Consider the following 15,795-nt stretch of genomic DNA (forward strand, 5'->3'; position numbering starts at 1 on the left):
TCTTAATGAGCTTAGGATGTAGTGAATTGTCATCATCTTTGCAATTATCATACTTTACTTTTGCAGAAAATAAAAACCAACTAGAAGCTTTGATAATAGGGAGAGGCTCTGAAATATATAATTGATAAGAAATCACTTAGTTAAAGAATTAGATTCCTGGTAGACAACACTGAAATAATCCAAAATAGGGGTCAGGAAACTCTGGTCTAGGACCGCATTTGCTGTTTGTTCTTGTAAATAAAACTTTTGCCATGATGCAATGCGTATTGGTTTATGCTTTGCCTATAGCTGCTTTCAAACTACGATGGTGGAGTTGAGTAGTTATCATTAAAATCATAAAGCCCACAATATTTACTACCTTGGCTTTTACAGAAAGTTTGTTGATCTCTGATTTAGAATTGGGAGAAAGTTGCATACTTTCAAAATGACTTTAGATTTATTTTTTCCACCTAATTTAGCCTAGAGAACTTAGACAATGCCATTGATATTTGAGCAAAGGAAAATCGTCTTCATCTTTTTCCTTTCTTATGTTCAAAAATGATGCAGATTGTGCCAAGGAAGTAAAGAATGGGTCCTTTGTTTCTAAGGCTGCCTGTTAAAGTCATGGAAGACTAATAAAGCAAATACAAACACCAAGATGATTTCATTTGGGCAACTGCTTTAAAAAGAAGCAAATGTCAAAGCTTAGTCAAGCTTATAAATGAGAGAAAATAAAACATTACAAGGCATGCATTAATTCATATAGCAACAATACTTCATTTCCTGAGATTGGATACTACAGAGAAGTGTTTGGAAGTTGTAATGATGGAGAGAGACTGTGGGCAACTTATAGCCACTAACTATCTAAGCACAAAGCACAGCTTATTACTCCAAGTTAACACTACATCACTTCTTCAATGTCAAAAAGTCATCCTTCAAATATCTGCCTCTCAGAGAAATGTTTACTGAAAAGAACCCAGTATAATGGTGTACAATTGGAATCCCAGCTATTTGAGAGGCTGAGGTTGGAGGATCATAAGGTTGAGGACAAACTAGATTAACCAGTGAAAGCCAAGAAGGAGAAGGAGAAGAAGGAGAAAAGTTAGAAAAGGATAAGAGGCAGGGCAATTAGTTGCAAGTACTGCAGCAGGAGCATGCACACTTAACAAAGCTTGGGTAAGAATCAGATGTCTTTGAACCTTGGATTCCTCATCTGAACTCTGCTGTCTGATGGGATTGCTGTGAGAATTAAGCAAGATGTCAGTCAAGGTGCTTTGCAAACGGAAGTGAGCCATATAGGTTGGTACTGAATGCCTATACAGAATACTATTTTACTCCTCTTCCTTCCCAACCTGCATTCGACCTCAGACTGCCCTCATGTAGAAATGGGCTACCCTGTGGTCTCCCTTCCACTACACAACCACCCACATAAGATTCTGGTAAGTCAAAATAATAGGCAGAATCAATCCAAAGGGATTGAAAATATTGTGCGAGGTAAACATTTTTACTTAGCCAACTGAACTTTTGAAATTTTTAATGTGTTATTTTAAGAACAATATAGATTCATCAAGAAAAGTTAGAAAAGATAGGTAAACACAAATTTTAAACATATGAAATTACCACAAATACAAATGGCATGAATACAAAGGCTCCAAATGGATGAGAAGCTTAAATTTAAAAAAGCAAATCTATTATACATTTGAGAGAAAATATAAGGAAAAGTAATCCCGTGACTTTAGGTAGGGAAGGATTTCTCACACAGATACAAATAAAAGTGCCAAGCAACAGAGAAGATAGGCAGATTCAGTCACATTAAAGATAACAATTTCTGTGCATCAAGCAGAGCAGAAGAAGTTGGAAAGGCAAACTATACACTGGGTACACATAGGATACATATAATCAGAATATGACTTGTTGCCAGAAATACAAAGGCTCTCTACAAATTTTATTTTATGCAAATCCCCTGATAGAAAAAAGAGCAAAAGATGTGAATTAGAGGGGGCTGGGGATATAGCTCAGTTGGTAGAGTGCTTGCCTAGGATGCACAAGGCCCTTGGTTCAATCCTCAGCACCACCACCACCAAAAAAAAAAAAAAAAAAAAAAGATGTAAATTAGATAAATCACAGAAAAGGAATTCTAAGTGACCAAGAACATGAAAAGATATTCAATCCCACCATCATGGAAATGTAATTAAATAAACCATGAGATATAATTTTGTATCTATCTGATTGGCAAAGATAAAAAGCCTGACAATGATATCAAATATTGAATGTAAAGTATCTAGAATTTATATACCCTGCTTATAGGAGCATAGGAGCATAAATTGGTGGAAAGTGTTTGAGAAAACTTGGTAAAGTTGAAGATGTGGATACTGGCCAAGTAAGCAATTACATTCCTGGATGTATACCTCAAAGATAGTCTTGCCTATGTCCCCAAAGAGAAATAGAAAAAAATGCTCATGCAAATGGGGTCTATAGTAGTAAAAAATTGGAGGTAATTCACATGTTCTCTCTCATGAGAATGGATAATTAAATTAGAAGAAAAACAGACAATTAAAACTATATGGAGGTATAAAGAGACTAGAGGTGTCTAGAATCCAAGGTTCAATTGATAGGAATATAATTCAAAACTACAGATGTTACAGAGAAAAAAAGCAGCCACAGAAGGAAATTTGTGAAGTTAAAAAACATAAAAAAATAACATTTTTATGGTGATACACGTTTGCAACAAAGGTGGAGAAACATTTGGGAGAGTGAAAACACTAAATTTGGCATAACAATTGCCTGTAAAGTGGAGGAAGAAAATAGGATTGGGGAGAATTTATAAAGGACTTTCATTTATTGGAAATCTTCTCTTTTGTAAATTTGGTGATGTGTACATGGGAATTTGCATAATGTCTATCCTTCACTATGCCTCAAATATGTTATTTAAAAGATGAACACAGACAACACTGTTGTTCATTACATTCCCAGAATGAAGTACATGCTCTACCCTGCTTCCCTTGAAATCATTGTGCCGTACCATTACAGGGTCCTGGCACTAATGCAACCAGAAATGGAGGCTATCGAGCTAATGCAGCCCACAATGAGCCTTCTGAAGCTCACTGAGAGTACACCATTCACATAAAAGAAAAAGCGAAATAGAAAATAAAATTACTTCAGTTTCACAATATATTTAATAAAAAAGAAATTGAGAGGGAGTACTATATCAAGAAATAACTAAATTATAGTCTTACCTCCATCTCCAACTCACTTAAAGCATCAGTCAATTTCAGATAATCTTGTCTGTTTCCATTTTCTCATATGCAATGTTTGGGCTAACAATATTTTCTCCTTTCCATTTTCATCTACCTGTGGGGGATACTTTGAGGATTTATTATCTAGTGTGTCCATAATGTGTTTGGTAGCTTTAGGAAACATACTAGACAGATGAAAAGATAGATAATTTTTAACAACAGAATGTGGCAGTATGTTAATTTGGCAGGTCCACAACTTAAACCATGGCATATTTTATTGAATGAAAATATATCCACAGAGATTCCACAGAGCACATGATGACATCTCATCTCAGACAAGTTTCAGGGATCTCACAGGGATGGAGAGTCATTTTAACGTGCAATAAACAAATGCAATCTCCTTTGGTATTACTAAGGCAACAGAGAGCTTCCATTTAAAAACTCTAGAATTTGGCGAGAATATTGTACAACAGTGAGAAGGAAAGAGTTTGCAGAAATATTGCCGATGATTGGAATCTGATGAAAAATCAATCCCCAAAGAGGATAGTGGGAGTTTTCTAGAGTCAGAGTGAGGAAGAACTTACACCTAGGTCTCTCTCCATACAAGCAGAGGCTTTGCTGTTGAGCACATTGTGAGAACTCCCTTCTGCATTAGTGAATTGTGATCCAAACTGTGGTTAGCAGCCTGGACACCAGAGTTTGATAGACCAGGCTGTGCTCTGCCATGTCTTCACAATGACCTTGGAAATGACCTCCCTTCTCTCAGCCTCAGATACTTCATTTGAAAATGGAAATATAATAATATCCACCTCACATAAAGGGCTGAGGATGAAATGGTTGAAGTATGCAAAGCACTTAGCAACAACTTGACACAGTAATTGATAGCTAATGTGATCTGGCCTTTTCTCCCCACCCCCTCCTCCTTTCTTCTTTGCTTGCTTTCTTCTCTCTCTCTCTCTATCTCTTTGAGAGTCTACCATGTACCTTGATGCTTTAACATGGTGGCCATTTAATATTCACAGCAACCCTCTGAGATCCTCTCATTTTGATACTATCAGAGGAGTAGAGTGAGCCTCATAGGAAGCAGGGTACTTGCCCAAGTTTCTACTGCAGGATAATCTGAACAAACACTGACTTGAGCCTAGGGGTTCTGACTCCAAAGTCCATGTTATTAATTGTACAATGTCATACTGCCTAGACATACTTGACAGGTGTCCTGTTCATACTCTGAAGAAAGAAAAGTGTTTGCTTATTCCTGGGCTAGTTCAACTTAGCCACACCAGGCCATTTGCTCACTGGGCAAGGTTTGGAAGCCTCCAAAGACAGTTTCAGGGAGTCACAGGGAGTCAGATCATACGTTTTGGAGCAGCAATCTCAATTGGTCATTATCCTCATGCCACACAGAAAAGTAATTTTTAAAGGTGAGTGGGTATACAGGTGCAAAGGAGGAGACATAGAGGGAAGAAGCTTCAGGCTGAATCAGGGATGGATGGCATGAAACATGAGTCACCCTGAAGCACTTATCTGTCAGACCAGAGAGAAAGGCACTAGCCAGGCCTAATGGTCACCATAAAAGGAGAGGCAGATGGAGGAAGAAGATACACTAAAAGATATCCTTTTAAGAGGGATATAAATCCTACAAGAGTTGCCTGAGAAATTATCCTGACCTTCTACTTCTAAGACCTGCCAAAACAAAAGGCCCTTGTAGATCAAGGGCAACTACAGAAATGTACAAAAATGAAGCCTTATTTTTTTCCTGAAGCATATCAATTTAGACCAAATATTCACATTTCAACAAGCAAACAAAGCAAAGTAATTGAATGATAATCATGTGGTTGAGACATATGTGTTCCAGGGAAGATGTCACAGTAAAAAATCAAAATGAAAAGAAATGACATAATTTAAAACAACTCTGCTAAACACGAAAGTAACTTTGTAGAACAGCTTGGAATGTGAACTTAAGTTCTTTTTGTTTATTCAGCAGAGATGTATACATAGTCTGCCATCTGCTGGCAAGGCTTGGTATTGCTGGTTTGGAAAGCACTCCTGAGAAAGTGCCAGATTCTGTTGCTGTTTTGTAGCAACAGGGTTCAACCCTAAGTACTGATACATTAGTCGGGTCTCAGCAGATGCAACACATATCAGATCTTGGACCTATGATTTGTCTATTTTCTGCCTAACAATATAGAATAGTGTCTAATTCTGGGCAGGAAGAGATTTTGGGTGGGTCTGGGTTAATTCCTCTCAAGCACCCACAATCCTCTTTTTCCTCATATAAATGGAATCCTATAGTATGTTTTTTTGTTTGTTTGTTTTACTAATTATGTTACAAGAGTCATCCATGATATTAAGCTAGAAGTCTGACAATCTGTATGAACAGATCACAATTTGACTATTCTACTTTGATGAACATTTGGGCTGTTGCCAATTCAAATAATATAGTTTTGAACATATTTGGCTGTGTCACTTAGTGGATAAAGGCATGCATTTTTATATTTAGGAGTGATATTGTTGGGTCAAAGGATATTCAAATATTCAAATTTGAATACAAAATGCCAATTGGTTTTCTAAAGCAATTATATCAAATATACTCCAAATAGCAGCATGTGAGAGAACGTATCTGAGTACCACACTGAGTACCACATCTTTGCCAACACTGGATATTATCAGTTTCCTACAAAGTTTTAGCCATTCTAGTGGGACTGGAGTAGTAACTTATGACTGTAGTTTTCATTTCCCTGAACATGTTTACTATACTAGTAAGGTGGCTATCCTATTTTGTGAAAAATCTATCATTCAATTTTTCTATTCAGTTGTTTATCTTCATTTTAATCATATCTGGGGTTCTTCACAGATTCTATACATGAAAATTTTTTCATCTGTATTTACTACAAATATCTTTTTCTTCTTAGTGCTTACCTGTGGTGTTAAATATATGGTGACTTAAATACAGGACAACATGAGCCCAAACAGGGAAAGAGTATTAATGTGGTCACATGTCCTAGTATTGTCCAGGAAACAGTTAATTGACTAATTTACCATTGGATTATAATAAGTCAGGGAAGTAAATGATAAATTCAATAAAAATCATTAGAAAATAAAATAAGGCATAACTTACGAGTCAGTGGGTAAGAAAATGGAATGATAAAAATATTTGACTAAAAGAAAGCAAGAAAGGAATAGGAAAATTGGTAGGATGAAAGGAAACTTAAAGACAAATAAAGATTTTAAAAGATGAGGAAAGGTATTTTAGGAAAATGTGTACCAAGAGAGCTATGGTATAATATCAGGCAAGATACAGAGATGGGGACAAAAAGACTGATTCAACAGAGTAATAGATTAAAAGGATATGTTGCTGTTGAATTCTCCTCCCCTCCACAAAACAGCCCCATAGTATATATAACAAGTACCAGAACCTGGAGATGTGGGTAGACCACTAATTGCCCTAGAATATTTAAACATACTCATCTTAAAAACTCATATATTAAATTGGCAAAAATAAAGATGCAAATTTGAATAATAGAATTAATAAGGTCAACCTAATTCAGATGTATTAGAACATTAAACATAATAAAGACTAAAATTTCTCTTGAACCACATTTGGAACATTCACAAAAGTCAACCATGGACTAGTTCATAAAGGAATCTTCAATAATTTCAAAAGATCAATAACATGAAAATTTGTTTCTGTGCATCAGGCAATAAAATTAGAAATCAGTGCATCAGAATACCTTGAAAGATAACATATATCTGCATATTAAAATATATATCATTGAATAATCTTTGGACTAAGGAGTAATTTCTAAACTAAGTTACAAAATACTAAGAACATGAAGACAGTGCTAAATGTTGCATGTTAAAGTATATGAGGTAGAGCTAAAGCAGGTCTTATAGGGAAAATTCAGATAATATCTTTGATATTAGTGTAGGAAACACTTTCTAAACAAGCTCCTAACACATAAATTAAAATGTAAAAATGAAATTTGAATTTAACTCTAGTGAAACAAAAAATTTCTATTCCATGAAGAACACTGAAGATAAAATTAATAAATGGGCAATAGATGTAAGAAAATAGAGGCAATATATTAATATTCATAACATACAAGAAAGTTTTGATTGTCAAAAGGAAAAGCATACGGAATCCCAAAAGAAAAATAAGAAAGAATACTAATAGGCTAATTCACAGGTGAGGAATCTGAAACAGCTAAGAAGCATATGAGGAGGTAATTGAACACTTTAATAAAAAAATGTAAATAGACTTAAAAAATAATTAGATAACATGTTACATGCATCAGGTTGGCAACAACTAGAAAGATCAACAAGGACAAACATTGTTGGGGAGGGGAGAAAAAAGGAATCTGTCTGTCTTGCAAACAGGGATGGAGATGGCAATAGCAATTGGCCAGTGCTTACAGAACTTGAAGTACATTTCTCCCCTGACCCAGCAATCCTGAGAAATAAACCTCAGAAAGAGTCTCACTTACATAAGTGAAGATGCATATAAATATTGGTGACAGCACTGTGTGGGGACAAGCTGAGGGTCTGTTGCTAGGAGGATGGAAAAGCAAAATGTGGCAAAGGCACAGGAACTAAAGTACAGGTGACAATTAAAAAGTTAAGAAACAGAATAAAATATGTATTGTGGTTGTAGCTCAGCAGCAGAGCACTTGCCTAGCATGTGTGAGGCACTTGGTTCAATCCTCAGCACCACATAAAAATAAACAAATAAAATAAAAGCATTCTGTCCATTTACAACTACAAAAAAATTTTAAAAATTTTGTAAACTTAAAACACATAAATACATAAATAATACTAATACATAAAACAATACTATTTATTTTTTGGAGATCCTTGTTAGAAGAGAGATCATCATTAATATAGATATCTATGCTGTGAGAGGGGCAAGAATGAGGGTAAAAATCTGAGCTTAAGGGAAAAATTTAATTTACAAAAGCATACCAAAGGGTATGACAGACTAATGTTGGCCTAGCAGTCCAGAAAAACGCCAAACAAAACAAAATAAGAAGGTGGAATTGTAATCACAAAAGATAATACCTTTAAAAGCTTGAGTCTGAGTTGGTCCTTCTCAGTTTCTATTCATATGGTAGCATTACATGTGTTCTCTTGGGGTCCTTTGCTATTATCTCTCTTAAAATGATCCCACTGGTTCTGTGAGTTCTCTTGATTGTGAATGTAAACTGAATTCTTTTCCAGCTTTGGCTAAGGGTGGTCATGTAGGTCAACTGGGATTCTTTGCCTCTTCTAGAGTAGACCTTTCTCCACCCTCTTTCCCCACTTATCCAACTTCTGAAGATCATGGATACTCTACTATCCCACACTCTGGGGAATCAACATGGGGTTGGGGATGGGCTTGGGCACAAAATCAAGGGCCCATCACTTTCTCTTTACAACACTTCCAGGTTAGGTTATTTGGTGAGTGTGGTGTGGGATGAGGAACAAAGAACAATCCTTTCAACATCACAAATTGGATATGTTTAAAGGTCTTTCTCCTTGGAGGTCCTCGTCACAAAAATCAATCTATTGAAGCTATCAGAGAGAGTGAAGAAAATGAGAAAGGGAAAGGACACAGGGCAGTAGATGGAGAGGGGGAGCAGGACGAAAGTCAAGGGGATGATGATCAGGACTGTAGGACCCTGGGTGGATATGAGAGCACTTGACACCAAGTAAATGTCCAGAATGTATGTCTTGGTAGGGGCTGCTCTGACATAACTGTGCTCCTCTTCTACATCTGGATAATGGCTTTAAGAGAAGCCATCAACACAGCCCCATGAAGAAGCTCCTTCTATCTGAAGACAGATTCTACTGGAAAAGGACCTCTAGCTGCCATGCATACAAAGTCTTAAACTTGAAACTCACTGTGCAACGGAAGACGGAAGGAGACCCTCATGGGTTCACAAAATACATATATGATGGTGTGAGGGGGAAGGGAAGAAAAAAAAGAGAGAGAAAGATAAGTGTCACAGTAGAATGGGTAGAGAATAGTGATGGGAGGGTAAGGAAGGGGAGGGGGAATAGGGAGGGCAGCAGTATACAACTGACACTAGGATTGCTGTATGTATACACATGGATGTATAACCAGTGTGATCCTGCAATTTGTATACGTGGAAAAATGAGAATTCATACCCTATTTGAATCAAATGTATGATATGTCAAGATCACTGTATTGTCTTGAGCAACTAATTAAAAAAAAAAAAAAACTCACTGTGCAAATGACAATTTGATCCGTGCTTGGATTTCTATCCACTCTTCCTGTACAATCCTTCCACATTGTAGCAGCTCCTTTGAAAGTCTTTCTGCTTTTCTCAAATTCTCTGTAGCTTCTTTAAATCTGAACTGTGTTTAGGAAAGTTTCCTCTTGGTTCTAGATTCTGGGACCCCAAGTCTTGGAACTTCCTTGGCTCTTACCCTTCCCGAGTTATCTGTTAGCTTTTTATTTGACCTTGAGAATTATATACAAGTATTATATGAGCAGTATTTCTATGTGTAAAGATCAGAGACAAAAGGATACTTTTGAAGGGAGAGAAGGGCTTTCCCCAGGGTATAGAACAGTTCTATGGAACACTTGAAAACATCTGAATTGTCAGTAAAGGGAGGCACAATGGAGTCGGTGAGGATTTCTTTGGCTTTTTCTGCGTGTTGTTTTGCTTGCAGTGCATATCCTATGGACAGAGAAGAAGAAGTCTCAGTTTCTCTTATTCTCAGCTGGATATCAATACAGTTCTCTGTGGCTAGCAAATTTAACAGTCCCACCACATTGTCAAGTGGCACATGGAGATGTATTTGGGCAGCAGGGATATTGTCATGACTGTAGTAACCAAAGAATTGTTTTATATCAAGTACTCAAGAAAAAAATATTTCCCAAATGGCCTTTTTAGAAAGTAAGAAACTTGAACAAGCTGGAACTGAAAAACTTTGAAACCTCACCAATATCAGATGTAAAACATGTGACCAATAATTATAAAAAAAATGGTATACAAGGACTATCATATTCTGGGAAGGAAGTAAGTTATTCATGAATCTTAATCCTGACTTTGTGACAGTGACAGCAATCTTAATGAAATACAAAAAATCTGAATCTTCTGCTCACCTGTCTATAATCGTGATGTTAAAGTTATTTTAACAATACAAATATGATATCATCTTTAAAACTTACAAACACAATTGCAGTGAGGTCATGAACCACTGCCATAATCTCTTTCTGTGGGGTACTAGGCTAATATGAAACTAAATAGAATGATGAAAAATTACTACTGAGAACTGATTTCCCACAGGATTCCAGTGCTCTTCCACAGACTTATTAATCTGTGAGTTGGTGATGCAAAGTTCACCAGCTGGGATCCAGTGCTTTGCACTTCCCACATTCCCATCCTCCTCTCCTGCACTGATAACCCCTTTCACTGACACCCACACACTCCTGGGCCTATGTTCTGAATTACATGGAATTGAATCTCAAACCTCTGAAAAGTCTGTCAAAATATGAAGTTAATTCTGTTTTCACATCTATAAAGCAGAAACAATATACTTTCTAATGGAGAAAGTCAGGGCTATGCTTTTCATGTGAAATCTCAGAACTGTATGCACCTTATACTTTTTCAAAGCATATACTCAATTGCTTGCTAGAAATTTATTAGTGCCAATGATACATGTAATATATACCAAAAGACATTGCAGATTGCATTTCCAACTTAGGTCCCTAATTTTAAGAACATGAATTTGAACCTACTAGAGGCAGCATAGGTCTTGAGGTTCAAGAACATTAGCTCTGCAGTCAGACTACCCAGGAAGAATTCCCTGCTCCACCACTTACTAGGAAAATTTGTCCTCAGCTTCCCCAACTGCACAAAAAGGATAATAATAATAATACCACCTCATGGGACTGTGGTGAAGATGGAATAAGGTTATGTATGGAAAACAGCAAGGTGCCTGGCACTCAGTAAGACCTTACTAGATACTGGAGACTGCTTTTACTTTTAACTGAGGAAGAAAGATTCATGCAGAAAAGAAGCAGGCTGTAGAAGGAAAGCAAGATGGCAGGACAGTAGGACTGGCATGCAAAATCTTAGGTCAGAGTCTCAGATCAGCTACTTATTAATAGTGTGATTTAGAGCAAGCTGTTTCAACTCATATTTGTTGTTTCCCCAGAATCTAGAAAATGGTGAGAGGGGGAGGGCGTAGGTAAAGAGATGATCTATAAAGTTCCCTCCGGCTCCAATGGTCTTTGATCTAACAGGTAAGACCAGTCTATAAGCTTTGGCCAAAATTATTGGGTGATAATTCTATGCTTGGAATTGTGGCATTTTCAACTTCTATTGCTTTATTTCCTCCTGGAACCAACCCTGGGAAGTTAGTGTCATCATCATCCTTATCATAGCTTTTCAGTTGAAGAAGCTGAGTGCGGAGATGTAGTCTTAGACATCTTGTCCTAGGTTGCAGAGTCAGTAACTAGAAGACACCATATCCTGGCTATATGTTGTTTTTGCATTCCCTGCATCCCTTCTCTCTTCTTTTTCTTTTTGATATGTTTGGCCCCTGCACATCCTATCTGTGTGACCTAGCCAAAGCCAATTTCTTCCCAAGCATCCACAGAAGTGAAAAGTCAGATCTGGTCAATCAGACTATTCCTGGTCTGTGGTACACAACTCAAATTGATCTAATTAGGATGTCCCCCAAACCCTGGAGGGTTTTGATGGTGGGACATTCTGATTCTCCTGGAAATGCTTAGAAGGGAAAACTAAGGTTATTGGCAGATTTGCCACTAACATGTGGGCAAAGTTTGGCTAAGAATGGAGCCAATACCAAGAAAAACAGAGCCAACACAAATATACATTGGAGAAAAGAAAGGCTCTTCAACAAATGGTGATGGGAAAACTGGAAATCCATATGAAGCACAATGAAATTGAACCCCTATCTCTCCTCCTCCACAAAACTCAATTAAAAGTGGGTCAAAGACCTAGGCATTAGACCAGAGACCCTGTGCCTACAAGAAGAAAACATAGGCCCAACTCTCCATCATGTCAGCTTAGGAAATGACTTCCTTAACAAGACTTCTAAAGCACAAGAAATAAAATCGAGAATCAATAAATGGCATGGTATCAAACTAAAAAGCTTCTTCACAGCAAAAGAAACAATTAAGAATGTGAAGTGAGAGCCTACAGAATGGGAGAAAATCTTTGCCACCTGCATCTCAGATAGAGCATTAATCTCCAGAATATATAAATAACAAAAAACTTAACACTAAAAAACAAAACAAAACAAAATAGCTCAATCAATAAATGAGCAAAGGAACTGACCAGGCACTTCTTAGAAGAAGAAATACAGTCAACAAATATATGAAAAAATGTCCAACATCTCTAGCAATTAGAGAAATGCAAACTAAAATCACACTGAGATTCCATCTCACTCCAGTCAGATGGCAATTATCAAGAATATAAGTCACAAAAAATGTTGATGAATTTGTGGGGGAAAAGGCACATATACATTGCTGGTAAGACTGCAAATTGGTGCAACCACTCTGGAAAGCAGTCTGGAGATTCCTAAAAAAAAACTTAAAATGAAGCTACCATTTGAACCAGCTATCCAACTCCTCAGTTTATGCCTAAATGACTTAAAATAAGCATACTACAGTGACACAGCCACATCAATGTTTATAGCAGCTCAATTCACAATAGCTAAGCTATGGAACCAACCTAGGTGCCCTTCAACAGATAAATGGATAAAGAAATTTGTGGTATATGTACACAATGGAATATTACTCAGCCTTAAACATGAATGAAATTATGGCATTTGCTGGTAAATGGATGGAACTGGAGACTATCATGCTAAGTGAAATAAGCCAATCCCCCCAAAACTAAAGGCCAAATATCCTCTCTGATATGGGGGAAGAATACAAGTTCATTGAATTAGACAAAGGGGAATGAAGGGAAGACAGTGGAGATGGGAATAGGAAAGACAGGAGAATGAATCAGACATAACTTTCCTATGTCCATATATGAATACATGACCAGAGTAATTCCATATCATGTATAACCATAAGAATGGGATCCTAATTAGAATAAGTTATACACTATGTATGTAAACTATGTCGAAGTATACACTATGTCAAAGTTATACTCTATGTATGTATACTATGTCAGAGTATATTTTTTATAGGTGAAAAAGAACAAATAAAAATATTTTTAAAAAGCAAAGAAAACTAGAACCAATGCTGAGAAAAGAGAAATAGAAACCTGGCCACTTTGTTTGAACATCAGATATGCTAAGTCTAAAGGAAGCCTTACCCTTGGATTTTTAAGTTGTATAAGCCAATACATTTTAGTTATGCCAATTTGTTATCTATCTATCTATCTATTTATTTATTTATTGTTATTTAGAGTCAAGAGACTCTCCATCAAAAATGCAAATAGCCAGGTGCAGTGGCCCATATAATCCTAATGGCTTGGGAGGCTGAAGCAGGAGGATTGCAAGTTTTCAAAGTCAGTCTCAGCAACTAAGCAAAGTCCTAAAGCAACTCAGCAAGATTCTTTCTCTAAATAAAATATGAAAAAGGGCTGAGGATGTGGTTCACTGGTTAAATACCTCTGGGTTCAATCCCTGGTACCAACAAAACAAAAAAAAAATGTGAATGAATTCCCTTATTCCTTGCCTTGTGTTTTGTTTTATTTTTCCTGCAATACCTTCTGACCTAATAGATTGTCTCCTAAGAACCCTAATCTTTATATATATATAAATATATATTTTATATATATATTTATATATTTAAAAAATATATATATATATATATATATATATATTTTAAACTGTAGATGGATACAATACCTCTCTTTTACTTATTTATTTTTATGTGGTGCCAAGGATCGAACCCAGTGCCTCACACATGCCAGATGCATGTGCTACCACTGAACCACAACACCAGTCCCGAACCCTAATCTTAAGATCATGAAAAAACAAAACCCAAAGATTACAGTTTTCCTTTCCTTTTCCCTTTGATTATTATTATGTTATATGCCTTATTAATTCAAAAGGAAATGGCTTCTCAATATTTGAGGAGAATATCCAAAACCTAGTCCTTCTAGTTAAGTGGGAATCAGATTTGGGGAGCATAGCAGTAACCAACTAACTTAGGTCCTCCTCCACTTGAGATGAGCTCACCTTTCATCTGGAGGTACCCTTGAGCCAGATTGACATGTGCCTCTGCTATTTTCCAATGGGAGTTGCCGTAACAAATTCTTGCCAATGCTACATAACGCACAAGCTCCTTGACAGCCTGTTTATACTGTTAGGAAAAGAAATGAGCTTATTAGTTAGATGGCTTAAAACTCAAGAGTTACAAAGTATAACATCTACTTACACTCTTATCCATGCAACATTTATTGATTGTCTAATATGTTCTCAACATGGCTCTAGGCACTTGGAATACATCACAAAAAAAGATTCATTTTACATAGTAAGGTGCTCATATGGTCAGGTGAAATAAATAGTAAACATAAGAAATGAATACAACTTATAGTACATTTAAAAGTGAAAAATGCAATGGAATAAAGAAAAAAATTTAAAAGTAGAACAGACATGTAATCATCCCCTAGGTTTTCCAACTGTCCCTCCATTAACGGCTCCTGCATATTCAGGTACAAGTGGGCAATTGGTAGTGGTTTTCAAATAACACATTTTCAGTCTTGATTTGAAATCTTCCTTCACAGCCTTTGTCAGTAGCACAGCAAATAAAATCAGCAGGACTGGCAAGCAGACTTTATTAAAGCAGTGGGAAGCACATTTTCAATCAGAGCTAGGACAAAAAGAATAAGAACCGTGGATTCCCAGTTTCAAGTCAGCCCTGAGGCGCTATATATTCAAAGCAAGGCTGATAATTTTAAAACACAGTTTTGAAATTCTTTGACATTCTTTCCATCCAGAGATGAGTGGGGATGTCTGTCCCCTTCACTTTGGATCTTAACTTTGAGACTATTTGATTCATTTTACGTGGTAGAGTGCTCATATGGTCAGGTGAAATAATTAGTAAACATAAGAAATGAATTCAACTTCTAGTACATTTAAAAGTAAAAAATGTAATGGGATAAAGAAAAAAAATTAAAAAGTAGAACAGACATGTAATCATCCCCTAGGTTTTCCAATTGTACCTCCATTAACAGCTCCTGCTGTTGTGGAGAAAATGACGTGGTGCCATTTTTCAGGCCCAAGTCTTAAGGAACTAATGGCTTCCAATTCTCTTTCTTCTTGGGTGTCACTCCTGGAACCTGAACATGGGCTAAATTATGTCCCTTCCAAATTTATATATTGAAGTTTCAATGTCCTGTACCTCAGAATGCAACCATATTTGGAGATAAGGCCTTTAAAGAGGTGATAAAGTTAAAATGAGGCCATTAAGAAGGTCCTAATCCAATATGACTGATGTCCTTACATAAGAAGAGAAAGAGAAACCAGGGATGCATGTGCACAGAAAAAAAGACCTTGTGAGGACACAGAGCAGCCATTTGGAAGCCAAGGAGAATAGCGTCAGAATGAAATCAATCTTATCAACCCCTTCATGGACTTCCAACCTTCA

At 36.6% G+C, this 15,795-nt stretch overlaps 1 protein-coding gene across 4 annotated transcripts in view; it reads right to left on the bottom strand.

The window, feature by feature from the left end:
- The window catches only part of Ttc23 (tetratricopeptide repeat domain 23), a 94,153-nt gene that overhangs the window by 56,646 nt on the left and 21,712 nt on the right, over positions 1-15,795 (bottom strand). For all 4 annotated transcript variants that reach the window (XM_076848838.1, XM_076848839.1, XM_076848840.2 and 1 more), the window contains exons 3-5: positions 14,385-14,508; positions 9,745-9,895; positions 9,439-9,564 (exon numbers count right to left, since the gene is read on the bottom strand). In XM_076848838.1, coding sequence (XP_076704953.1) covers positions 9,439-9,564; positions 9,745-9,895; positions 14,385-14,508 — 401 coding nt within the window. The remainder of the gene's footprint in view (positions 1-9,438; positions 9,565-9,744; positions 9,896-14,384; positions 14,509-15,795) is intronic.

The sequence above is a fragment of the Callospermophilus lateralis genome, chromosome 3 (assembly GCF_048772815.1).
Source record: "Callospermophilus lateralis isolate mCalLat2 chromosome 3, mCalLat2.hap1, whole genome shotgun sequence".
Classification (NCBI taxonomy): domain Eukaryota; kingdom Metazoa; phylum Chordata; class Mammalia; order Rodentia; family Sciuridae; genus Callospermophilus; species Callospermophilus lateralis.